Source organism: Monodon monoceros, unplaced genomic scaffold (assembly GCF_005190385.1).
Source record: "Monodon monoceros isolate NGI ecotype Baffin Bay Population unplaced genomic scaffold, NGI_Narwhal_1 Super_Scaffold_22, whole genome shotgun sequence".
In the NCBI taxonomy this organism is placed as follows: Eukaryota; Metazoa; Chordata; class Mammalia; order Artiodactyla; family Monodontidae; genus Monodon; species Monodon monoceros.
In genome coordinates this window covers 81,514,353-81,540,548 of record NW_021703779.1, presented here as the reverse complement: position 1 = coordinate 81,540,548, position 26,196 = coordinate 81,514,353, and the positions used below count along the sequence as shown (strand labels likewise).

The following is a 26,196-nucleotide window of genomic DNA, read 5'->3' as shown; positions in this document are numbered from 1 at the left end:
GGAAAGGAAATAGTTAATCAAGTCCAGGAAGCACAGAGAGTCCCATATCGGATAAATCAAAGGAGAAACACGCCAAGAAACATATTAATCAAACTGTGAAAAATTAAATACAAGGAAAACATAGTAAAAGCAGCAAGGGAAAAACAACATATAACACACAAGGGAATCCCCATAAGGTTAACAGCTGATCTTTCAGCAGAAACTCAGCAAGCCAGAAGGGACTGGCAGGACATATTTAAAGTGACGAAGGAGAAGAAACAACAAGCAAGATTACTCTACCCAGCAAGGATCTCACTCAGATTTGATGGAGAAATTAAAACCTTTACAGACAAGCAAAAGTTGAGAGAGTTCAGCACCACCAAACCAGCTTTACAACCAATGCTAAAGGATCTTCTCTAGGCAAGAAACACAAGAGAAGGAAAAGACCTAAAAAAAAACAAACACAGAATAATTAAGAAAATGGGAATAGGAACATACATATTGATAATTACCTTAAATGTAAATGGATTAAATGCTCCTACCAAAAGAAACAGACTGGCTGATTGGATACAAAAACAAGACCCATATATATGCTGTCTACAAGAGGCCCACTTCAGACCTAGAGACACATACAGACTGAAAGTGAGGGGATGTAAAAAGATATTCCATGCAAATGGAAACCAAAAGAAAGCTGGAGTAGCAATTCTCAAATCAGACAAAATAGACTTTAAAATAAAGACTATTACATGAGACAAAGAAGGACACTACATAATGATCAAGGGATCGGTCCAAGAAGAAGATATAACAATTGTAAATATTTATGCACCCAACATAGGAAGACCTCAGTGCATAAGGCAAATACTAACAGCCATAAAAGGGGAAATCGACAGTAACACATTCATAGTAGGGGACTTTAACACCCCACTTTCAACAATGGACAGATCTTCCAAAATGAAAATAAATAAGGAAACACAAGCTTTAAATGATACATTAAACAAGATGGACTTAATTGATATTTATAGGACATTCCATCCAAAAACAACAGAATACACATTTTTCTCAAGTGCTCATGGAACATTCTCCAGGATAGATCATATCCTGGGTCACAAATCAAGCTGTGGTAAATTTAAGAAAACTGAAATTGTATGAAGTATGTTTTCCAACCACAATGCTATGAGACTAGATATCAATGACAGGAAAAGACCTGTAAAAAATACAAACACATGGAGGCTAAACAATACACTACTTAATAATGAAGTGATCACTGAAGAAATCAAAGTGGAAATCAAAAAATACCTAGAAACAAATGACAATGGAGACACGATGACCCAAAACCTATGGGATGCAGCAAAAGCAGTTCTAAGAGGGAAGTTTATAGCAATACAATCCTACCTTAAGAAACAGGAAACATCACGAATAAACAACCTAATCTTGCACCTAAAGCAATTAGAGAAAGAAGAACAAAAGTACCCCAAAGTTAGCAGACGGAAAGAAAGCATAAAGATCAGATCAGAAATAAATGAAAAAGACATGAAGGAAACGATAGCAAAGATCAATAAAACTAAAAGCTGGTTCTTTGAGAAGATAAACAAAATAGATAAACCATTAGCCAGACTCATCAAGAAAAAAAGGGAGAAGACTCAAATCAATAGAATTAGAAATGAAAAAGGAGAAGTAACAACTGACACAGCAGAGATACAAAAGATAATGAGAGATTACTACAAGCAACTCTATGCCAATAAAATGAACAACCTGGAAGAAATGGACAGACTCTCAGAAATGCACAACCTGTTGAGACGGAACCAGGAAGAAATAGAAAATATGAACAGACCGATCACAAGCACTGAAATTGAAACTGTGATTAAAAATCTTCCAACAAACAAAAGCCCAGGACCAGATGGCTTCACAGGCCAATTCTACCAAACATTTAGAGAAGAGCTAACACCTATCCTTCTCAAACTCTTCCAAAATATAGCAGAGGGAAGAACACTCCCAAACTCATTCCACAAGGCCACCATCACCCTGATACCAAAACTAGACAAGGATGTCACAAAGAAAGAAAATTACAGGCCAATATCACTGATGAACATAGATGCAAAAATCCTCAACAAAATACTAGCAAACAGAATCTAACAGCACATTAAAAAGATCATACACCATGATCAAGTGGGGTTTATTCCAGGAATGCAAGGATTCTTCAATATATGCAAATCAATTAATGTGGTACACCATGTTAACAAATTGAAGGAGAAAAACCATATGATCATCTCAATAGATGCAGAGAAAGCTTTTGACAAAATTCAACACCGATTTATGATAAAAACCCTGCAGAAAGTAGGCATAGAGGGAACTTTCCTCAACATAATAAAGACCATATATGACAAGCCCACAGCCAACATCATCCTCAATGGTGAAAAACTGAAAGCATTTCCACTAAGATCAGGAACAAGACAAGGTTGCCCACTCTCACCACTCTTATTCAACATAGCTTTGCAAGTTTTAGCCACAGCAATCAGAGAAGAAAAGGAAATAAAAGGAATCCAAATCGGAAAAGAAGAAGTAAAGCTGTCACTGTTTGCAGATGACATGGTACTATACATAGAGAATCCTAAAGATGCTACCAGAAAACTACTAGAGCTAATCAATGAATTTGGTAAAGTAGCAGGATACAAAATGAATGCACAGAAATCCCTGGCATTCCTATACACTAATGATGAAAAATCTGAAAGTGAAATCAAGAAAACACTCTCATTTACCACTGCAACAAAAAGAATAAAATATCTAGGAATAAACCTACCAAAGGAGACAAAAGACCTGTATGCAGAAAATTATAAGACACTGATGAAAAAAATTAAAGATGATACAAATAGATGGAGAGATATACCATGTTCTTGGATGGGAAGAATCAACACTGTGAAAATGACTCTACTACCCAAAGCAATCTACAGATTCAGTGCAATCCCTATCAAACTACCACTGGCGTTTTTCACCGAACTAGAACAAAGAATTTCACAATTTGTATGGAAACACAAAAGACTCTGAATAGCCAAAGCAATCTTGAGAACGAAAAATGGAGCTGGAGGAATCAGTCTCCCTGACTGCAGACTATAATACAGTGCTACAGTAATCAAGACAGTATGGTACTGGCGCAAACACAGAAAGATAGATCAATGGAACAGGATAGAAAGCCCAGAGATAAACCCACGCAAATATGGTCACCTTATCTTTGATAAAGGAGGCAGGAATGTACAGTGGAGAAAAGACACCCTCTTCAATAAGTGGTGCTGGGTAAACTGGACAGGTACATGTAAAAGTATGAGATTAGAACACTCCTTAACACCACACACAAAAATAAGCTCAAAATGGAATAAAGACCTAAATATAGGGCCAGAAACTATCAAACTTTTAGAGGAAAACATAGGCCGAACACTCTATGACATAAATCACAGCAAGATCCTTTTTGACCCATCTCCTAGAGAAATGGAAATAAAAACAAAAATAAACAAATGGGACCCAATGAAACTTCAAAGGTTTTGCACAGCAAAGGAAACCAGAAACAAGACCAAAAGACAACCCTCAGAATGGGAGCAAATATTTGCAAATGAAGCAACTGACAAAGGATTAATCTCCAAAATTTACAAGCAGTTCACGCAGCTCAATAACAAAAAAACAAACAACCCAATCCAAAAATGGGCAGAAGACCTAAATAGACATTTCTCCAAAGAAGATATACAGACTTCCAACAAACACATGAATGAATTCTCAACATCATTAATCATTAGAGAAATGCAAATCAAAACTACAATGAGATATCATCTCACACCAGTCAGAATGGCCATGATCAATAAATCTAGAAACAATAAATGCTGGAGAGGGTATGGAAAAAAGGGAACACTCTTGCACTGCTGGTGGGAATGTGAATTGGTACAGCCACTATGGAGAACAGTATGGAGGTTCCTTAAAAAACTACAAATAGAACTACCATATGACCCAGCAATCCCACTACTGGGCATATACCCTGAGAAAACCATAATTCAAAAAGAGTCATGTACCAAAATGTTCATTGCAGCTCTATTTACAATAGCCCAGACATGGAAACAACCTAAGTGTCCATCATCAGATGAATGGATAAAGAAGATGTGGCACACACATACAATGGAATATTACTCAACCATAAAAAGAAACGAAATTGAGCTATTTTTAATGAGGTGGATGCACCTACAGTCTGTCATACAGAGTGAAGTAAGTCAGAAAGAGAAAGACAAATGCCGTATGCTAACACATATATATGGAATTTAAGAAGAAAAAATGTCATGAAGAACCTAGGGGTAAGACAGGAATAAAGACACAGATCTACTAGAGAATGGACTTGAGGATATGGGGAGGGGGAAGGGTAAGCTGTGACAAAGTGAGAGAGTGGCATGGACATATATACACTACCAAACGTAAAATAGATAGCTAGTGGGAAGCAGCTGCATAGCACAGGGAAATCAGCTCGGGGCTTTGTGACCACCTAGAGGGGTGGGATAGGGAGGGTGGGAGGGAGGGAGACACAAGAGTGAAGAGATATGGGAATATATGTATATGTATAACTGATTCACTTTGTTATAAAGCAGAAACTAATACACCATTGTAAAGCAATTATACTCCAATAAAGATGTAAAAAAAAAAAAAGAACCACAGCTCATCGGGAAACCACGGGAGGCCAGATTCAAGGAATGCAGACCCTGCACATACCCTGATACTTACTAGCAACGCTGCCCTTGAACCATTGCTGTTAAAGTCCTCACCAAACTCCTCTGGGTTGGGACACACAGTTTTGAGGGGCATGAGCCTGCTGTGTCTCCCTTTGCCTGGCAAAGCTATAAAGCTATTTTTCTCTACTTCACCCAAAACTCTGTCTCCAAAATTCGATCCGGCACCAGTGCACAGAGGCCGAGTTTCAGCATCACTTTCTGTTGTTTGAATATAATTCAATAATAACTTATTTATGGGGAACACTTCCTTGAAAAATTCTATGTGAGGTGTTATTGGTAGAACTAAAGATATTGCATTTTGTTTCCTGGTTCTAGTTATTACTAGACTTTAATGAGAAAAGTAGGCATTGAACTGTTTTTGTCAATATTTTCAGTGTTAGGTATTATGTTGTCTTAGATTTCTAAAGGGCAATATCCAGCTTGCCATAAACAATTTTGAGAAATATCTTTAGAAATATTTATGATATCCTAAATTTTTATAATATTAATCTAAAATGTGCACCCATTTAAAAACCATTTATACCAGTAGGCATTTTTCTCATGTTGGGGAATGTGGGTTTTCTTTAAACCATGGATGCCATTATTACATATTCCTTTAGTTACTTATGATATAATATTTAGCTTTTTTATACAAGGAACAATCATCTCAGAAAAATAGGGCATTTACTTCTGGCCCAAAATAAAAACAGTCAAACAGAATACCACAGTTGATAGGTGACATCGTTTTCTAAAGAAGAATTCAATCATGTCTGTATAATACAGTAAAGTCTGCTCTCCGGCACAGCTGGGGAATGAAGTATTCTGGTCAAATATTCTGCTTAATAGAGTTACCATGTATTTTACATGGATTGCCTATTTTCAAAGAGTTGCAATAGCTCAAAATAAACCTAAGGCTATGTAGCCAGGGTGGTCCCATCTGAGCTCAAAGGGAATTATCTGGGTGTGTGTGATTAAATAGGGGGAGCTGGTGGGCCCTTAGGGCTCTATCTGCATGAAAGGATTTATGCTGGTACTTCATTTATCCCTGGCTTCTAGGAAAAGGAAGATACCTGCCTAGGTGCCTGAACAAAAGTGAGGAAGAAGGGCAATGGAGGGGATTATGGTTTTAGGATCCCCTTTAGGTCTCTAGGACTTCAAAAAAAACTTTTAAGCCTCCAAGGAGAAAGGGATCAGAAGAGATGAGAAATAAACTTTTTAAGAAGGGTCTCGGGAAGCGTGGCTACGTCTGCACTGAGCATAACCCCACACTCAAGTACTGCAAGGATTGATGGCAAAATTGGAGCAGCAGGAGTCTGCAACCTTGGCCCGGATGTGGCCATTATCATTGAGGGCAACTCAAGCAGCTTTGCCAGCAAAAGGCATTCAGCAGAGGGGAGCGGGAGCTGCAGGAGGACAGGAAAGGCAGGACTTTGTCTATTTTGTTTAATGCTATATTCTCATCACCCTAGAATAGGAGGCACTCAAATATGTGTGGGCAAATGTCAAGCAGTGACTATAGATAACACATGTTTGAGCCCATATGAGATGACTCCAGATGTACTTGTGGGAGTGGAGACTTTGCAGAGAGCTTGAGTCCTGCCAGTGGGGGTAAAGAAGAGATAATCTGGGATATCTGGATTATTGTTACTAGTGTAAACATCTGAATTCACAGGTGATGAGACAGTTAGCTTACAAATAAAACTATATTATTTCAAGAGGCACATCAGGGTCTTTGCTGTTTCTCAGGGGCATCTTCATAATATTAATTACCATTTTATTGGCAAAGCAAATATGCATCAACTTTTGAGGCATCTAATAGAGATTTTGGATGACGGAATTCTAGATAATAGAGTTTATATTACTGATTAAGGCTTCTTTGCTCAAGAACATATTTGGTTTCTAACATAAGTCCACCATTTTTACAATACTGTACTGAAGTTTCCTTTAAATGTCAAGTGCTTCGTGAATTGAAGGCTTAAAAATGTTTCAAAATAACTTAGTGTTCTTGGATCAGGAATCATATACACAGTCTTTTTATGCAAAAATTCATCCTCATTTCTTTAAAGGCAAATTGCCTTTAATGAATGAATAAAATGTTCTCTATATTATCAATTTAGCCTTTGAGTGCAGATGCAGATGCTCACCTTGCTTTCCAATTATAGTTTAGATTTAGACATGATTGAGTCCTTGTAAAGAGGAAGATGGCTTGAGGAAAATGAGAGCTTCTCAAAATTAAGTATCTCCATAAGCCAAAATGGCTACAAGGAGCTTTCAGATAAGGTTAGATTTTAAAAGAACAATTACTTAAGACAGAAGGAAGAACATCCCTAACTAAGAATTAAGATAAGAGCGACCTTGGTTGCCATAACTCTCCATGCTGCACTAGCTAGGGAGCAATTAACACAAGATGACAATCACACATTTGCCTCCAAGCCTTCATTTACTGAGCCTTGGATACTGTGCTCCCAAAGTTTCTCTCTGTTGTAAGAGGCTCAGGTCCTCTTAGGCACTTACTGCTGTTTTGTTCTGCTGCCTCCACTGTCAATACTTGACTTTTCCCAGTCTGGAAGGAGAGTTCAAGTGATTATGGCTTATTCAGCCAACCTTAGGATGGTCCGGGCTTTAAGTAATCTTAGGTCTTTTGATTTTGTAAACCACATTAATTTTCAACAGTTTAGATTTTATCCTGAGGACACAAGTCATTAAAGAATCATAAATTAGGAAAGTAACATTATCTTGTTTGTTTGGTTTTTTAACTTTTACTCTGACTATAATGTGGGGAATGGATTAGAAGTTAGAAATGGTAGGAGAAGTAGGCAGAGAGACCAGTCAGGACATCATTGTAATTAATAGTCCAGCTGAGAGATGGCAGGGGCCCAGAACTAAAGTAGCGTAAGTGGGCTTGGAGAGAAATGAGTGAAGTCCAAAAATATTTAGGAGGTAGAAGCAACAAGACTGAACAATGGCATAAAACGCCATGATTTATAGATATCACTTAGCCTCCTAATACTTAGCCATTTTAACGCTCATCTAAGAGCTGTTGAAAAATTGTTAAAGTCTCGATTTTTTAAAAAAAATTCTTAAAGTTTAGTTATCAAATGAACAGTAGCAAACACTTGTTTTGTTGAGGGGAGATCTGCTAGCCTGATTAACAGTAATGGTAACATTTTCTTCTTAAGTTAGGCCAATGGATCTAATAATCCTATAAAGCCTTGTTCCTCTATTTCTAGTATATAAGATATAGAATGAGGACGCTCACACAACAAATATTTACTGAGTGCCTGGGTAACAGATTGTTCTTTAAAAAACAAAACAAAAACACACAGAAGCAGCAGGAAGCTGACAGATTTAAAAGAGAAAAGAAATATTTTCTATAATTTATTTGGAGCTATGAAAGTTATTGAAGTATATAATACTTGCCTCAAACACTTTCCCAACGGCTGAAAATAATTTTTATGCCTAAGCAAGATGCTGCATGGTGGTGAAACACACAAGGTTCACTGATTTTGAACATTCTATTCCAAATATCTTGAAAGAAAAAAGACTGTGCAGTCAACTATTTGAACTAGTCAAATGACTGAAGCATAAAGGAGAATAAGCAAAAGAGATGTTTTGATATTATGTAAATCTGGAATTTTTCTTCTACAAAATATTCAACTTAAATTTAGGGATTATTAATTAACCTTGCCTATATTATAAGCAGTTTTTAAAACTCTCTTGCTCTCAGAGAAGCTAACTAGAAAGAGAGTCTTAATTCTGAATTTAGAAATGTTTCCAATTACATATATCTTCATGACAATATACAGGGCATTCAACTGAACATCTTCAATATCCTTATTAGTTGAGTAATATGTAATATGAATGATAATGAATAATTTATAGAGCAGCATCTCATAGAGATTGCCCAATTTTGCTTTCATTCATTTGAATGTGATTATTTTGAAAAAGGTCTTAATCCATAATGTCAACCCTTTTTGTTTATTTACATTTGCCCCATCTTTTAGAGGTTGTCTCTTTCAGGAAGATTATTTTGGTATCTGTATTTTGTTTATGCTACACATGCCAAATAGATCTCCCAAGATGAAACTCTGAGCTCATTTGGAAGTAATTTTTGGTAGCACATGAATCAGAACTCTTATTTTCTTCTCAGCACTACTGGTATTTTATTGCTTCCATCTATAGTCCAATATGCTTTTAAGCGCCAAGAACCCTGGGGCCAAACACACAAAGCACTAAGAAAATGGGAACTTGTGGCGATGACAACTTTTGTCTCTCTTTCAAGGTTCTTCCCTCCCCTGGGAGAGTGAAATCACTTTAAGCTCACTATGAAACAGGGACATGGTGAGCATAGATGATTGACTGAAGTTGGTGCTGTTGATTTAGGAGTCTTCGGCTTATAGGTCAGGTGTAAAACCCTTAAACCTACTTGTCAAAGTCAGCTTGTCAAAGTCCTATGGATTTTTCCAGACTGTCTAAATGTCACTTTCCCCATGAAGGCTTCTCTGGCCAGCTCAGGCAGGGTTAGGCAGCCCCTCTTTTGTATTACTATAGCACCCTGACATATTCCTATGGCAGCACTTACCAAACTATATTGCATTTGTCTGTTGCCCTCCACTCATGGATAGAAACCATTCTCTTCCTTTTGTCTCTGGACTAAAGCATTACCAAAATCAAGTTGGTTCTCAATAAGTAATAATTGAATGGACAGGCAGAGAATGGCTAATAATACTCTCCATCTGCACAACATAGGTTATGAGGTGTTTTCACATCGTGGTGAGGAAGCCATGGCAGGAATTATCACTCATATTTTAAAAATGAGGAAACTAACGCCCAGAGAGGTTATGTGACCAACTCAAGTTCGAAACAGCTAAAAAGTTGCACACTACTTCTCATGACAGCAAGTCTAAAAGTATTGGTAAATCGAAGTGGTAGCAGTAGTATTCTGTAGGACAGGTGGCAATGGCTGGCCAAGACACAGTGTAGGAGCTGGTCACCTGTTTTGAAAGCTCCCAAACTCTTAGCAGGTTCTCAAGAAGTTAACTTAAATGCACACACAACCGGGCTTCAGAATGTCAACTTATTTACAATGAGAATGATTTGTGACAAATAATTTCCCTGTACTCAAGCTACACCCACAGTGAAGCCAGTAGACAAAAAGATATATACTGTTTATGTATGGAATACAAATGACTCTCTGAAATTCCCACCATGACTCATAGACTCTAAAGAAGTCCTTTGAGATCAGTAGTGTAATCCCACCATTTCCTAACTAACTAACTAGCTAACTAGCTGGAAAGATACATGACTTACCTAATCACATAGCTTGTTTGTGAGAGCACCAGGACATAGAATCAGTTCTTCTTAACAATAATATCCTTACCTTTTTAAAACTAAGCTATGACTGAGAAATAACACAAGTATAGTTCTTGGCAAGGCTTCTAAGCATCTGGCTAATAGGACTAAACATAGGCTGTCACACAGGAATTATAATTAAACAAATGCTACAACGTGAGAGAAGTACAGCAAATTCTACTCTATGTCCACGTATTGGGGAGGTAGGGGGCACATAATATGACAGGCAGTGTTTTAGGATCCCATTTATGTTAAAAACAAGGTCCTTTTTCATAGAGATTGACAATATTAATTATATTTATTTATCTCTATTAACCCATAGACATTGATGCTACCAAAAAAGAATATCATTGGATTTATCTTTTCCATGTCAACTGAAGTGTATTTTCTAGTCCCCGTCCCTTTTCAACATACATTTTTTTTTTTTCTTTTTGAAAATTATCCAAGTAAGTATAACCTGGGTGTGTTCCTAATGTCTAAGTTTTGAAAAAGCCACTCATTGCCAGTAGAATATATTTTGCTACTTATTGACCAGCTAAAAAGTTAAATATGTGTGTCTATTAAGAGGCAGAGACCTAAGACAAAAATCAGCTAATATTCTCAGCAAAAAATAACACAAATGATCATATTTATGAAAGTTTCTGGTTTAGCTTCTATTATCAAAGCCAGGGTGTACTCTCGGTTGTCTGTCCTAAATCAGTAGATGAAAGCAAGTGCTTTCCACAAGTATATTTGTATTTCATAGACTGTGCAAATCACACCAAAATCAAATGATTTCATGGAGCAACACCATCAATTAAGAGAGAGAGTCTTATTTAGCGAAGGATTGCTTTGGGGATAGAAACATACCTCTAACTACAATGAATTAGTTTGTTGATTGATCTTCCTGCTGGGGTTAATTGCTAGAATTCCTTCTTTAACATAAAGGGACTTTTACCTGTTTGATATCAACTATTGTGCATATCTTTCTGTTACTATCATAATCGGAGACTGTGCTCTTCTATGCCTTCACTGGATGCAGAGAAATATTCCCACAGCATTTATACAACAAAGCTTTTGCTTCCCTCTAGCATCATATTCCAGGTCATTTATTGATATAGAGTCCAATTTAGAATCAGCTTCTCATCTAGACTATGAAAGAAACTTATTAATCAGTCACAGCATTTTAGTGTATTGAGTAAAAGATGATTTTAGATGTTAATTTTTAATCTAGGTCAAATTATAATATTATGCTGTACAAAAAATCAGGGTCATTTGAGTACCAATTCATTCATTTTCTATAAAATTTCAGCAGTAAAATTCCCATGTGTTCCTAAAGTTGAAGATAATTCATTTAGGTTCCCATTATACATTAAGCCAGCCAACAATTTTTAATCCATGTCACAGGTATAAAATATCTGTCAATTCCTGTTAAAGGGCTATAACATGAAATCAATATGGTCAGTAGGTATGTAAAATAAAATGCCTATGGAAGAAATTACTTAAAAACAAAAGCAACAGGCCTTGCAAGGCTTTAAGACATATTACTTACCAGGAACAAAGTTTGGAAGTTGCTGAGATCACCGAAAAATTCTTCTATGCTCACTGTCTTAGAGTCAAAAATAAAGTATTCTCCCAGATTCTCATAGAGCTTTATCATGTTGTTGTGCATGGTGAGTAGTTTTTCATACTGTTCTCTGGCACCCTTTGTAAAGCTGTAGCTTTCTGTTAAGGAACATGATCCAATAGTACCTCAAAGGCAATCACTAGATGTTAAGACTGAATTATAACATTATTTCTGTAAACACTTCTGCATTACTTTGCTCGGGTTGCCACGACAAAATACCACGGATCAGGTAACTTAAAAAACGGAAATTTGTTTTCTCACAATTTTGCAGGCTAGCAATACAATATCGAGGTGTCAGCAAATTTGCTTTCTTCTGTGGCCTCTTTCCTTGGCTTGAAGATGGCTGCCTTCTCCCTGTGTCCTTACCTGGTGGTCCCTCTGTCCGTGTTGTCTGTGTCCTAATCGCCACTTCCTTTGAGGACACTGGTTATATTGGATTAGGGCCCACCCTAAGGACCTCATTTTAACTTAATTACCTCTCTAAATGTCCTATCTCCAAGTACAGTCACATTTTGGAAGTTTTGAGGGTTAGGGCTTCAACACATGAAGGGGGGGGCACAATTCAGCCCATAACAACTTGCTGGAGTCATTATATTGGTCAGTGAGCTGTGAAAATCTATAAATGAGGCAGAACTATTTAATGTATGACCATGAAGAACATATTTGCTAAAACATGTTTGCTAAATGAAAACACAGAAGTATAAACACCAGAAAACTGCCTCATATCTTTTTAGGAGGGAGATAGGGTAGAAACAAACAGCAATGAAAAACTTAGGGGAAAAAAAAGTATATATTTTCTTTTTTTAATACATATTCTATATAGATGGAGAGGTTACAGTGAATTCTATATATAGGTTATGTATCTATATGTGTGTATATATACATATACACATATATACCACATGAGGAGGGGAAAAAGGGGGAGAGAGAAAAAGAAGGGAGGAGAGGAAGAGCTTTGGAGAGGGAAGGACCGAGAGGGGAGAGAGAGGTGGAGAGAGATTCTGCTGTAGCTCTAGAACCTTAATTGCCCAAAGGGCTTGTTCAAACCCAAATGCTGTTTGCTGAGTCTGAGCCAATGGGCCTGAGGATTATAATTTCTAACAAGTTCCCAGATGATACTGAGGCTGCCAGTCCAGTGTAACCCAGCAGGACCCAATGAGGCCTTCCCATGACAGACCCCTCCTCCATATCTTCTCCTTTAGCTCCTTTCTAAGTGCTTAGATAACAGTATCTGATGCACATTTCCTCAGTTGTTTTACAGATGCTAAAACCCCCACCAAATGGAAGAGGTTAACTACTTGGTGACCTTGAGCACATAGCCCTGCAGGCCTACTGGAGCCTGAGGATTGACAGTGTTAACCCCTGTGACACCACCCTGTTACCTCACCACCAACCAATCAGAGAACTGTGCACAAGGTGATCACATACACTGCAACGCCCCTCCCTCACCTGGTCTTTAAAAATTCTTCCCTGAAACCCTCTGGGAGTTTGGAGCTTTTGAGCACAAGCCACCCACACCCAGTCTCCTTGTCTGGCGCCTATAATAAATGCTGCACTTTCCTTCACCACAACCTGGTGCCAGTAGATTGGCTTTACTGTGCATGGCCAGAGGACCCAAGTTTGGTTCGGTAACACCAGGACTACACTTTCAGCAGTATACTCCAGAAAATTATTTATCCCAAAATTAATTACATCACTGTTTTAAAATTTTTATCAAAAAAGTGATAACAACTACCACTACTACCAAACATAAAATGAACCAGGTATGTAAATGTGTCTGACTAAATGTATCTCATTATGTGTAAATTTATAGAAAGAAATTATCGACTTTATTCCTGATTATAGAAGATACAGATATAGAAAATTATCTCTTTAGGTGACTTAGAAATATAAAAACGTAAGTAAACTAAACTTTCCAACAACTCAGTGTTGTGAACTTTTTGGGACATTTCCTTCTGGTCTTTCTTCTATGGCTGAAAGCTTTTGAATGTTAATTGATAAGAATGCTTCAGAAAAAGGGCTTCCCTGGTGGCACAGTGGTTGAAAGTCTGCCTGCCGATGCAGGGGACACGGGTTCATGCCCCAGTCTTGGAAGATCCCACATGCCGCGGAGCGGCTAGGCCTGTGAGCCATGTCCACTGAGCCTGCGCGTCCAGAGGCTGTGCTCTGCAACGGGAGAGGCCACGACAGTGAGAGGCCCGCGTGCCACAAAAAAAAAGAATGCTTCACAAAAAGGTAAGTAGACTAACCATGAAGAATATAAAGGAAAGCAAATCTACCTTTTACAATTAAGTCTATTAAAAATCAATAATGATCACAGAAGTAAAATGTCTTTAAATGTAAAGGTACTAGACTTGGACTTGTTAAAAAAAAGAATAATAGCACAGTTTGGGGTGTGCTACTTTAAGATCTACTACAGTGTATTCATGTTTTGTGATAGTATTATTTTATCAGGTACTGATAACTGTGTCTTGAAATGCTGGATTTTATAAAATTTTCTGAATTCTTCAGTGTGTTTTATCATAACCTGGGGCCAAATTTATTTTCCATGGGAACACAGCTCTAGTTTCACAATGGAAGTCAGTGGGGAAATCAGACCATTGCTAGAAAATTACTTTGCAGCTGACACTTACAGGATACAGCAGGATTTTAAAAGTGAGATGCTCCCCTTCCCAGGCTCCTTCTTATGCTACTTAAGTATTAGCATTCACATTAGCCACACAACAACCTCTTACTTGCTAAGAAGTGACATTAAATCTTTCAACCCTCAAGTCCATTTTGCTGTCAATAGACCTGAAAGAATTAATGCATTTCTGACTTATTCTACTTGCTTTTTACAAACAAAAGGGTTGTATGTAATGCTACCTACATATTCTGATTTTACCTCTGAGAATATCATATTTGTTTGATTTTTAAAATTAATTAATTTATTTATTTTTGGCTGCGTTGGGTCTTTGTTGCTGCGCGTGGGCTTTTTCTAGTTGCAGCTAGTGGGGGCTACTCTTCGTTGCAGTGTGCGGGATTCTCATTGCAGTGGCTTCTCTTGTTGTGGAGCATGGGCTCTAGGCGCATGGGCTTCAGTAGGTGAGGCTCGCAGGCTCTAGAGCACAGGTTCAGTAGTTGTGGCACATGGGCTTAGTTGCTCCGTGCCACGTGGGATCTTCCTGCACCAGGGCTCGAACCCGTGTCCCCTGCATTGGAAGGCAAATTCTTAACCACCTGCCACCAGGGAAGTCCCTATTTGTTTGATTTTTAAGAGTGTTGAACATCCTGTTTGAGAGCTGCAGAAATAAGACAACTCTCTTTATTTCTCAGCACAGAATAAAAGTTAGATTTTTGTTTTCTAGTCTCTCTTGCCTAAATAAAACAGACTCATGCCAGACTTGCTAAGAATACATGCTTTGCAAAGGTCACTTACTTATATTCTATTTGCAGCAAGGTACTAAACTGTGTATATTTCAGAAGGCTCAACACCTGTACAACACACAGAAAAAGCCAAAGATAAAAAAAAGGCAAAAAAACTGGACATTTACCATTTATCATAACACAATTTTTCACCAGCTAAAATATGCCCATGTGGTGATACACAATTTCATAAATTTGCTCTCCTAGAAGAAAAACTGATTTCAGAAAATCTGTCTGTATACCAAAGTGAGAAAATCTGAAAAATTCTGGGAATGGTTTCGCTTAGAAATAACAAATGGAAAGCAGCCCAGTCTCCAAGTCCTTTACTTCTCTTCACAGTGATTACTTTGTAAAAGGGATACAGGGCATGAGTCAGCACTGAAATCTTTCACAAGAGCAGCCCTGTCACCAAATCCTACTTGGGATTCTGCAGGTGAAAAGGAACTGGACACCATCATTCCTTTCCACCTCTTTATTTCATTTAAGACATTTTTTATTTTCTTTTTTTGAGCAACCACTAAACGCAAGATACTGGTTAGTATTATGCTAAGCATTGTGCTTGGTACAATGATCATTAAAGCTTAATCCAGACCCTGAAGCAGTTTATAATCTAATATTACAAATAATTCTACTTATTAATTTGCATTTGTACAGGACTTTACCATTTACGATATACTTTTCCTTCCACTATGTTCCATATCCTTCGTAACAACCTTGTCAAAAAGGCAGAGAAATACCACTATTCCATTTTTAGAGCTGTGGAAACTAGATAAAAGGCACTCATTTTATCAATAAAACTGTAAACATAATAAATTACATCCCCCCCCCCCAAAAAAAAACAAAGGCACTCATCCATCTGGGGTTAGAATGTAGTGAAGGTGAGCAGATGTGCCACCCCAAAATATGCCTCTTTGGCATAGATTATTTTGAGCTGATTGAAAAACAGCAGACACAGGAAAAGCTCTGAAAAGAGTAAAAGTTACCCATTTGAAAGGGAAATTTCCATTTATAAAGGAAATCTCCATTTGTAAGGGTGTCTTCCTCTCTGTACCAGGAAGAGAAGGAGGACACCAGAGAATCAAGGGTATCAGGAGTATCACTGGTGAAGTTGCAGATTTAAACCTGCAGAACAAACCTTATCCTTGTGTATGGTGCTTTTCCCCGTAACCCTCTCCCCCATTATGGGTGTCCTCACATCTTTTATTTGTCTTTAGCTGAAGATGGTATTTAAGCTGGTGACTTAGGCTACTTTGGGGAGTTACTCATTTTTCTCTGAGTATCTCCCAGGTACACATGAGGTGTTCAAGTTTATTAACTTCTCTCTGGTTTTCTCTTGTTATTCTGTCTTGTATTACAGGGAAGCGGTGGTGGTGGTGGGGTTGGTCCTCAGCCAATTACTCAGTAGGGTAGAGAAACAATTATTTTTCCTCCCCTATAGTAGACATCATGATAGACGCCTGCATGATACTAGTCTAACATTCTTTTCACATGGTAGAAGTGTACTATTTATAATGACAATGTACCTTCACGCTGCCAAATCCAACATTCACCCCCTGTCCTCCTTTTGATGTCTCAGCCACATCTGACACATTTAGCCACTCTTCTTAGTTTCTATGACACACACCCTCATGCTTAAAATGTTTTTCCTCTTACCTCCTCTCCTTCTCTGGCAACTTCTATAAAATGTTAGAGTACCCTGAGGGCTTGGTCCTGACTCCTCTGTCTATAGTCTAACTGACCAGAGCAATTCACATGACTTTAAATACCATCTATATTGATGACTCCCAAATTACTTGTAGCTCCAGTCTCTCCCCTGAGATACTTTTATAATCAACTGCCTGCTTGTCATCTCTACTTTTTTTTTTTTGTTCATGGCATCTATTGGTATATCAAATGTAAATCCTCTCCTGCAGCCCTCTGACAGTTTCCCACAACACTTGGAATAAAATCCAATTTTCTTCTCAGCATTTATGAGGCTCTACATGATCTGGCCTTTACCCACCGCTGCAACCTAATCTCACCCCATTCTCGCTCTTAAGCACTATGCTGAGACTCATTAACCTTCTTTCTCTTCCTTGTGCCTAGCAAGCTCTCATATCCAATTCAGGGCCCTTGCACTTGCTCTCCTTTCTGCCTAGAATGTTTCTTTTTCACCAGGTCATTCAACCTCAGCTCAACTGCCACCTCCCCAGAGAGGCTTTCCCCCAACCATCCAGTCTAAAATGTTCACTCCCATCACTATTACTCTGGCCTATTTTATTTCATTCTGAGAACTTATCACTATCTGACATTATCTCTTTTATTTATTTACCTGTTCATTGCCTATGTTTCCTCACTTAAAAATATAGCCCAGGAGAATAGACCTTCCCTGTTTTGTTGACCACTGACTCACTGAAAGCAGCTCTTTTGCCCCTTTCCTGTTTGCCCGTGCCTGTTCCCCTCTAACCTTAAAAGAACCTAATTATAAGAATGAGATCACTAGGTAATCTAACCTAACTCCTAACTTATGCTCTCCTGAATGCACACCACACCTTGCCTGACCTGTTGGTTCTTTTCCTAGAAAAAAAGCAGTAAGAATGGAGAATTAAGTAGTTAAAGAATGACTAGCTCTCTACCCCCAATGGCCCCCTTAGCAATTCTGCAGGCGGATCACACAGGCAAGATACCATCTGAAGAGAGAGTCAGCCCCTCTGCACACAGTGGAGAATGTTGCAGAATCCAACCTCCTGCCTTGATGATTCACTGAGATTCTTCCTCCTTTTCCCCTTTAAAAACTGTCATGGCTAAGCAGAATCTTGGGAGTTGGTCATGGGACATGAGTCCACCTTTTCCCCAGATTGCCAGCTTTTCTGATTAAAGCACCTTTCCTTTCTACTGACACTTGCCTCTTGATCATTGACTTTAGAGTGGTAAGCAGCCGAACCTGAATTTGGTAACATCATCAGCCCCTAAAACAGGTAGCAGACATAGTAGCAGTGAAAAAATAACTAAAATCAACAATAATAATAATGATCATTATACCTAATCTTTTATTTATTTATTTTTGTTTTAATTTACTCTGTGGGAGTCACTGTGAACTCTTCCCATGGATTAATGCAATTAATCCTCACAACTGTTTTCTGAGGTAAGAATTTACCCAAGATCAGACAGCTGGTAAGTCACAGTAATGTGAACAAACTGAGAATGGGTCCAGAACTCATATTCTTAACAACTATGCTATAGTTTCTCAAGAAATATTTGGTGAAAGAGAAAAGTCTCATTATAACATCACATTGGAAGATGCGCCATGGGTTTGACTTGGGTACTTGGGAAACTAAAACCCTTCTTATACATCTTAAGATAAACCAATTTCACAACAAACCTTATTGATAGAGAATATTTTAATAGTGATTTTCTGAATACTTGAGAAAAAAATTTAATCCCCTCATATTTTCATCAATCTTGACATTTTAAATTCATTTTTAAAGGTAGACTTCAATCATATTGATTTTATTTTAAACCTATATATGTAATAGAATATATTTATCAGTAGAATGATGGTCTGTTTAAGTTGTTTGTGTAATTAGACCTAGATGTGGCCCTAGTAGATACTTTAGTAGATAACATTTTAAATTGGGCATTTTATTTATCTCCCATATTAGAGACCTGAAATTGAAAATACATTTTAAAGGAAATAAGCCTTAAAGTTATCTTCTGGGATGCCTGGTAAAGAAATAATTTATTAGAAAATGTATTTGATGAAAGGGTATTTGGTGGCTCATGGGTAGTTTTCATCCTAGAGGCCAAAAGCCACTTTCTTGTCATAGAGATACAAGGCATCCTTATAGCTACCTATAGAATTCTGTTCTATTTATAATGTAAAGTACATATAACGGGATTGTGCCTACAGAGAAGAGGGAGAAAGTGGAGATTTGAACTGAGCTGCTGCTTCCTATTTGGGAGTATTTAAAGCTTCATTATAAGAGAGACTTTAGAAAATATGTTGTAGACTCTTGTGATGGACTTCTCTGGGCAAGGCAGCCTGCCCTTAGCTGGGTTGTGAGAGCACGGAATGAGAAGCCAGTGGCCATGTTTAGGGTGAAATAGGAAGGACAGTTATGGGCACACCGTGTAACTAATGCTAGAAGCTCTTCTGATGCCTTTCCCTGAAGAACTATTGAAGACAATGGTGAGAGCAGCAGGAAAAGGCCATTTGCTCCTGGATGCCCAGATTTCTTGGCCTTTGGTGCCACAGGAGATGGTGACAATGGCTGTATTGGTATCAAAGAATAAGATATTTTGTGGAAGATGATTAGACTATTCTGGGACCAAAATGTAAACTGACCTCTTCCCACCTGCTTAAACAACCTGGGGAGTCCTTGAAATATTGAGAGAGAAGAACCCTGGAAAACAATGATCTTTCCAAGATGAAGTTCAGAGATAGGGGTAATTCATAGGAATTTATATACTAAAAGAAATAGAAGCTTAAGGCAGTAAAGTGGGCATATCAAATGCATATAAAGTTATCAGTTATAAGGGGAAAAAAGCAATTGAGAGCAATTTTCCTCTTATTTAGTTGACTTTCAGATTCATTTTTCTACAAAGACAAGCATTTCTGATTTTTCCAGCTTAGAAGTTTCTGAAGATAACTGTGAACTCTTGTAAAATTACATCATCTTCTCTCTAAGAGAAGTGTTTGTTGCAGGGTTTATAAGCTAAAATGTGGTCAGCATTTTAAAAAGCTAGGGGTAAAATGTTAACCTTTAAAAAGTATTATTAATTTTAAACCATTTGATCTCAATCATGAATCTGGAAACAATTTAGAAAACATACATCGTAAGTCCCACAAAGCATTTTTATATTAACTCATTTGAAAATCTGACATAGGGAAGCAGTCTTCACACAATTAATTTGGTATTTACACACTACACAGAATTGTCTAAAGCTTTTATCATCTATGCTTTCATGTGACTATATACAGATTTATAGATTATATTCCTTACTAATATAATAATAGTATGGACTTGAAATTCCACCTGAAATAGCTATAATTCACCCACAGGCATATATTCAAATAGGAAATATTTTTAATACTTTTATATTATTTTATACTTTTATAGTGTATATTTATATACATTATATATAGTTTTAAACTATTTTCAGTAGCTATAATTAGCTGTCTATAAATTGATTGAAGGTAGGTATTGTAACCCTTGCCCTCTAACTGGCACAATAGCTGATGGGGTTCATAACACATTACCCCAAAATATGGCACGGTGACATACTGAATACTTTAAGCTGAAGGAATTTGCGAAAATGGAAGAAGTAGGAACATCAGTGCTCTTCTCCCCTGAAACAGGTCAGAAAACGCCGACGTGAGAGGTAGCTTCCCTATACCCCAAAGAAAGGAACAACCTTATCTCCAAGATGGAGGAGGGACACCAAGAAGTATCTGAATGAACAGGCCTTTCTTAGTTCCCCCCAGTTTACTATACTTCATACTATTTGCCCATTCATATCTTTCTATGACTTTCCACTATTTATCAAACCTAGCATAAAACCACTCAGGTTTAACCATTTCTTTGGGTCTTCATTTCCTAATGAAGGCTTCCATGCCACATAAAACTTATATTCAATAAATGTGTATGCTTTTCTCCCATTAACCTCTCTTTGTCAATCTTGATTTTCAGATGCAGCCAGGGACCTTATGAGGACCGGGGAAAACTTTTCCCTGCCCTACAATAGCACTGTTGCATCAAATACTAGGCAGAGTACTACTAACACTACTGTTTGTCATTTTACTTAATTTTGATGTGGAGAGTAATTGTTAATACAGAAAACTTGTTCCATTAGAACTGGAATAAGCATTAGCAGAGCACTGGGGATGAAGGAGTTTATGTACCTCACAGCTAATTGAGTCAAATCTGTTCTTACAACTTCTCATCTTAATAGGCAGTACATTAGTTATGATTTTAATAAAAAACTTGAAATTCGAAATATCATTACTGCTGGATTGTTGAGAACATGGAAAAATCAACTTGAGATCCACTTAACCTTCACACACGATTTAGTTAGCAACATGGCATAATTATCCATTTAAATAAAAGGAAGTCACAAATATAAAATCTATTACAGAATACAGAGAATATTTCCTCTTTCCATAACCTGTCAGAAAAGATGTCTCTAAATGCTAAAAAAACAAATATCATTTTTTTCATTTAATTTGAATATACAATTTTTAGTCAAAAATGATTACTATTTTAAAGAAATTTATCTTTAAAAAATAATACTAAGGCATATTAAAGTAGCTGGAATTTACTTAGAGACCACACATTATGTGATAAATACACACTGATGAATATTTTAAAATGTGAAACATTAATAAGAACAATATAGAATACATATATTAACCTGCAATTGGGTTCAACATAATAGTTTAAAATGGTTCAGGATTTAGACTACAAAATTCTTTTAACAATCAGATTACAAAACTTAGGCACAGGACATTTAAATGACATAACAAAGATAGCATAACCAACGATAGGAATTCTGAACCAGTCTCCAGTTTTTAACATATAGGAGGCAATTATGTTTCCAGAGAGATGAACCAATTTTGTAATGAGCCCACTTTTTCACAGATGGCCTGAGTCGGCTGGGTATAAAGAAAATGCTTTTAAATCAGTTTCCAGTTAAAGCCACAAATGTGATGATCATTATAGAGGTAAAAGGTACACTCAAGCCCTCCTACTTTTCTCTACCCCATTCATTTCATTATTCACTCACTGTGCCTTTTGTGTACATTCCTTTTTACTCTTCCTTTGAAGACAGACTCTAGCTTTGCATTCTGAGACACCTAACAGAGTGATTTTTCATTTAGTCAAAGATATTTATTAAGTGCCTACTCTGTGCCAGGTATCTTCTAGGTTCTGAAGATATAGCAGTTAATATTGATACAAAGTCACTGGTCACTGCTTTCATGGAGATTACAGATTCATGGGAAAGCATACATTAAACAAGTAGAAAAAATTTTAAATTACAAATTGAAAACTGTGATTGCAAAGCACAGGTTGTTAAAGAGTATATATTTGGGAGACCTAACTTAGACTTGTGGGAGTACGGGTGGGCCAGGAGTCTGGTAATGCCACTTGAGGGGTGAAATATTAAAACTCAGACCTGAAGGGGCAGAGCCAGGAGGAGCACTGGAGTAGGGTGAGTGAAGGCTCTGAAGGATATTAAATACTGTAGGAACATAAAGGAGAGAGAAAAGTCCTGGACTACTAGAGCCTACGGAGGAAGTGGGAGATAGGAGAGAGATGGTTCCTGACGTCCGTAGGGGCCAGATTCTACAGGTCTCTTAAGCATTTTGAATTTTTTCCTGAGACAGATGTAAGTCAGTGAAGGGTTTTAAACAGGGAACTGATACCATCCGATTTTTTTTTGCTCAAAGGCATAAAAAATGCTAGCTAAATTAACACATACACGTACACTAACAACAATAAGAAAAAACCCTAGGACAAATGCAACATAGAATACTGTCCAAATGATAGTAAGTCTACTTGCTAGTTCCTAACTACTGATAAGAAGAGTATATATTATGTAAACATCCAATTTAAGTGTATCTGATAAATTATTGAGAATTTACATAGTATCAAAGGCAGTTAAAAAATAGCAGGTGTTAGGCAACACATAACTATTGAGACTGGGATATAAATAGTTGCATCTAGAGTAACATAAGAGTTATGATTAGAAAATTTTGAGATTGATGTGTATATTTTGGAATGTCAGTATTATTATTGAATATTCATAGTCTGCACACACAGGTGTTAATTAGATCAAGTACTACCTCCAGCCCTACCTCACAGTTCAGCTCTCAGCATCATTTATCATGTGGCAACAATGTATAAGAAACTGGGAGATTAAGTAGAGAAACAGGAAGTAAATAAAGTGACCAGACATGGCTCCTAACCCTCACTGAATTTACAAACTAGTGTTGGGAGACAGATAAATAATAGCAGAGCAACAGTAGCAGGAACTAATGTTTAGTGAACTCTTACAATGAACCAGGTACTGAGCTAAATGCTTTACAAGCGTTGTCTTATTTAATCCTCCCAATGGCCCTCTGATGCATATATGCTATCAGTAACTCCATTTTACACATGATGAAATTTGCCTCAGGGGGGCCTACTGACTTTCTCAGTGCCATCTCCGCAGTAAGTGGTGGTTTCAGGATTTGAACCTGGGTACCCTTACCCCCATAGCTCCCCCATAACATAAAAGTATGAATTTAACCAGCATACCGTACTGCTTCTCCTGTTTAAAATAAATAAGTAAATAAATAAAAGTGCATGGTAAAATAAACTAAGCTCCACAAAGGAATTCCAGAAAAATATAGAAACACATAGAAAGAAGTGATTCTGAGATTATTAGGTAAGGTTTCAGAAGGAAGTAACTTTCGACTTCCATCTTGAGGTATGGAAAAGATTTTTCTATCCAAAGAGAAGACACCACAGGCAAGGAGAATAGCATGAGCAGAGGTATAACTGTATCTGGAGTTATCAAGAAACTTGGACTATTCCAAGATAACATAGATTGAGAACGCAGGGAGCTGTAGAGGAGGACAGCCTGTGATGGGTGGCAGAATAGGCCACCCTAAAATATGCGCATTTGGCATAAGAATTATTTTGAGTTGAAGGCACTTGGGAAAACAGCAAATGCAGGGAGAGGCTTTCTCTGAACTCCCCTTATCTGCATAAAGACAGATCCTCCAAAAGGAACTCAACTGTCATAAACCTCTTCCCTGGGAGTTTCATCAACCAGAGAAGAATGACTCTTATCAAAGGAGAGGAGACTAGAAGTTGACACCACACCCAGACAAACTTTGCCTCATACTATCATATCTTCCATCTATCCTCCTGAGGTTCCACTCGTCTTTCCTAAAAATCCTTTACTCTCCTCTAAGTGGCCTATGTCCCACCTCCCCTTCCCCTATTAAGATATTGTATAAGCTCTCAAATCTCACTGCTTGTTGGGTGTTCACTTTTTTTTTTCTCCCTGTTATGTCATAATATTAAATCTTAATAAATTTGTATACCTTATCTTCAGGCTAACCTGTCTAGTGTCAGTTTGTTTCATAGACTCAGCTGTTGAACCCAGGGACATGGAGGGCAAGTCTTTCCTTCCCTACACCTGGAAAGGTATTGAATGCATGTTAAGGTTTTCAAGTTTTCTTTGGAGGTAATGGCCAATCAATGGTTTTTATACAGAGGAGCAATATGATCTTACGGTTTGTAGGAATCTCACTCTGGCAACCATGGAAAGGATGGTTTGGAGAGATGAGACACTGAACTCTGGGACATGGTGACTAGACTAGATGTTAGTGGTTAGAGAGAGGGGAGTATTGAGGATACTTGAGTTTTCTTGCCCTAGTAACTCAAAGTGTGTTTTCTGCATACTTGTTTTTTAATACAACTTGGGAGACAAGAAAGGGAACATTATTTAGTGTGGGTGGAGCAGGGAGAGAGGGAGAATAATAAATAGTTTTGAACACACTGAGTTTGAGATAGCTAGGAAACACTGGGATGGTAATATCTAACAGGCAGGTGGAAATAGTGGCCTCTGATAACTTGGAGATCAGCTTATATGGTGACAGTGAGAACTGCAAAGCCAAGGCAAATGGAGCAAAGATTTCCCCTTATCCATTCAGATCTAGATCAGGACAGTACCTCAAGACTGTTCCCCAACACTCTTGTGGGTTCAATGAACATACCCTTAGTCTGAACATGTTTGGCCCTGATATGTTCTCCCTAAATAGAAACTATCCTGGGATTATAACTTCAGCTAAAAGAGCAAAATATCAGATTCCGCAGTCTCTGCTAACAGTTTCCAATGATCTTAAAAGATCATTTTACTACAAACGTCAGTGAAGCAAAATATGTAGTCAGTGTGAATTCTGCCAAAGGGTATGTCCCTGGGGAATTGAGTTTTATTGTTTTGGGTAGTGACAGAGTCAGGGTGTAAAGGACTTTGAGACATATTACTACAGACTCAAGAATAACTGTACACAGTTACGAAATTAGTTATAAATGGTGATGCCGAGTATCTGAGAATTCCTATGTTTCTCATCATTACTGCGCACCCTTTTGTTTTTAATTTTTACTATACCAGGTAATTCTGTCATGTCTGCTGCTCTGAAATGAATGTCTAGGTGCTTGGGATTGATCGTTTACTGTAAAATAATTCTGTAAATTCTTTGAGCATTTAATTTTTCTATTTTTCCTACATTTGTTTTCAAGGGCCCCCATTTCAAGTTTGGGGATTAGTATACTGAATTGTAGACAGTTTTCAACCATGCATTTTCAATTCAAGTGGTAGTTTCAAATTCAGCAGATAATGCTTTATCATTTTTTGCTTATCTTTCCTTAATTAAAATCACCAACGACTTAAAGAAGTGGTAAGGAAAAGGAAAAAGTCTTCTTAAGCAAGTTTACTCATAAAGATAAAAGGCAACTGGGCTTTTGAAAGACCTATGAACTGAGGCAAGAGATTTAATCCCTTTTTTGCATGGACAGGGTCATCTGTAGGATTTACTTCCCTCAACTGCAAAACGGAGCAAAAAGAATAGAAATTCTGTAAAGTTCTTTCCAGCTGTAAAATGCTTGATTCCATAAATATTCAGTAAAAATGGAAGCACTTGAGAAAAAGTGAATACTTTGACTTCTTTAATGGAAATACTTGAATATATTATTTAAGCTAGTTGCTTAATTTTATATTGTCTTCCGATTCTAGTTTGAAGGCAGTTGGTGGTAAAAATATATTTTGCACATCTTTTGTATGTCCTATAATCTCTAAAACAGGGTAAGAACCTTGTAAGTGCAGAGCAATCTCATCCTGAATTTAATCCACAATAAACTATCAAAGACTGATATGTTACTCTAAAATAAAATAATGGCATTTAAACACAACTTTATATTTCTAACCCAATTGCTTATTGACGGCTCGTTTCTTTTCAATCTGGGATGTTTGTCATCCCTGACATTAAACTTCCAACTCCTAGTTCTCTAAGCTTTGAAGATCTATGTTCACTTATCAGAATCTATCCATACCATCACCTTATATAAATTTTTTTTAGATGATCATGTA

The 26,196-nt window shown here is 37.4% G+C and overlaps 1 protein-coding gene across 1 annotated transcript in view; it reads right to left on the bottom strand.

Moving 5' to 3' along the window:
- Positions 1-26,196, bottom strand: part of DIAPH2 (diaphanous related formin 2) — an 888,726-nt gene that overhangs the window by 226,597 nt on the left and 635,933 nt on the right. The window contains exon 25 of the mRNA XM_029240205.1: positions 11,599-11,763. Coding sequence (XP_029096038.1) covers positions 11,599-11,763 — 165 coding nt within the window. The remainder of the gene's footprint in view (positions 1-11,598; positions 11,764-26,196) is intronic.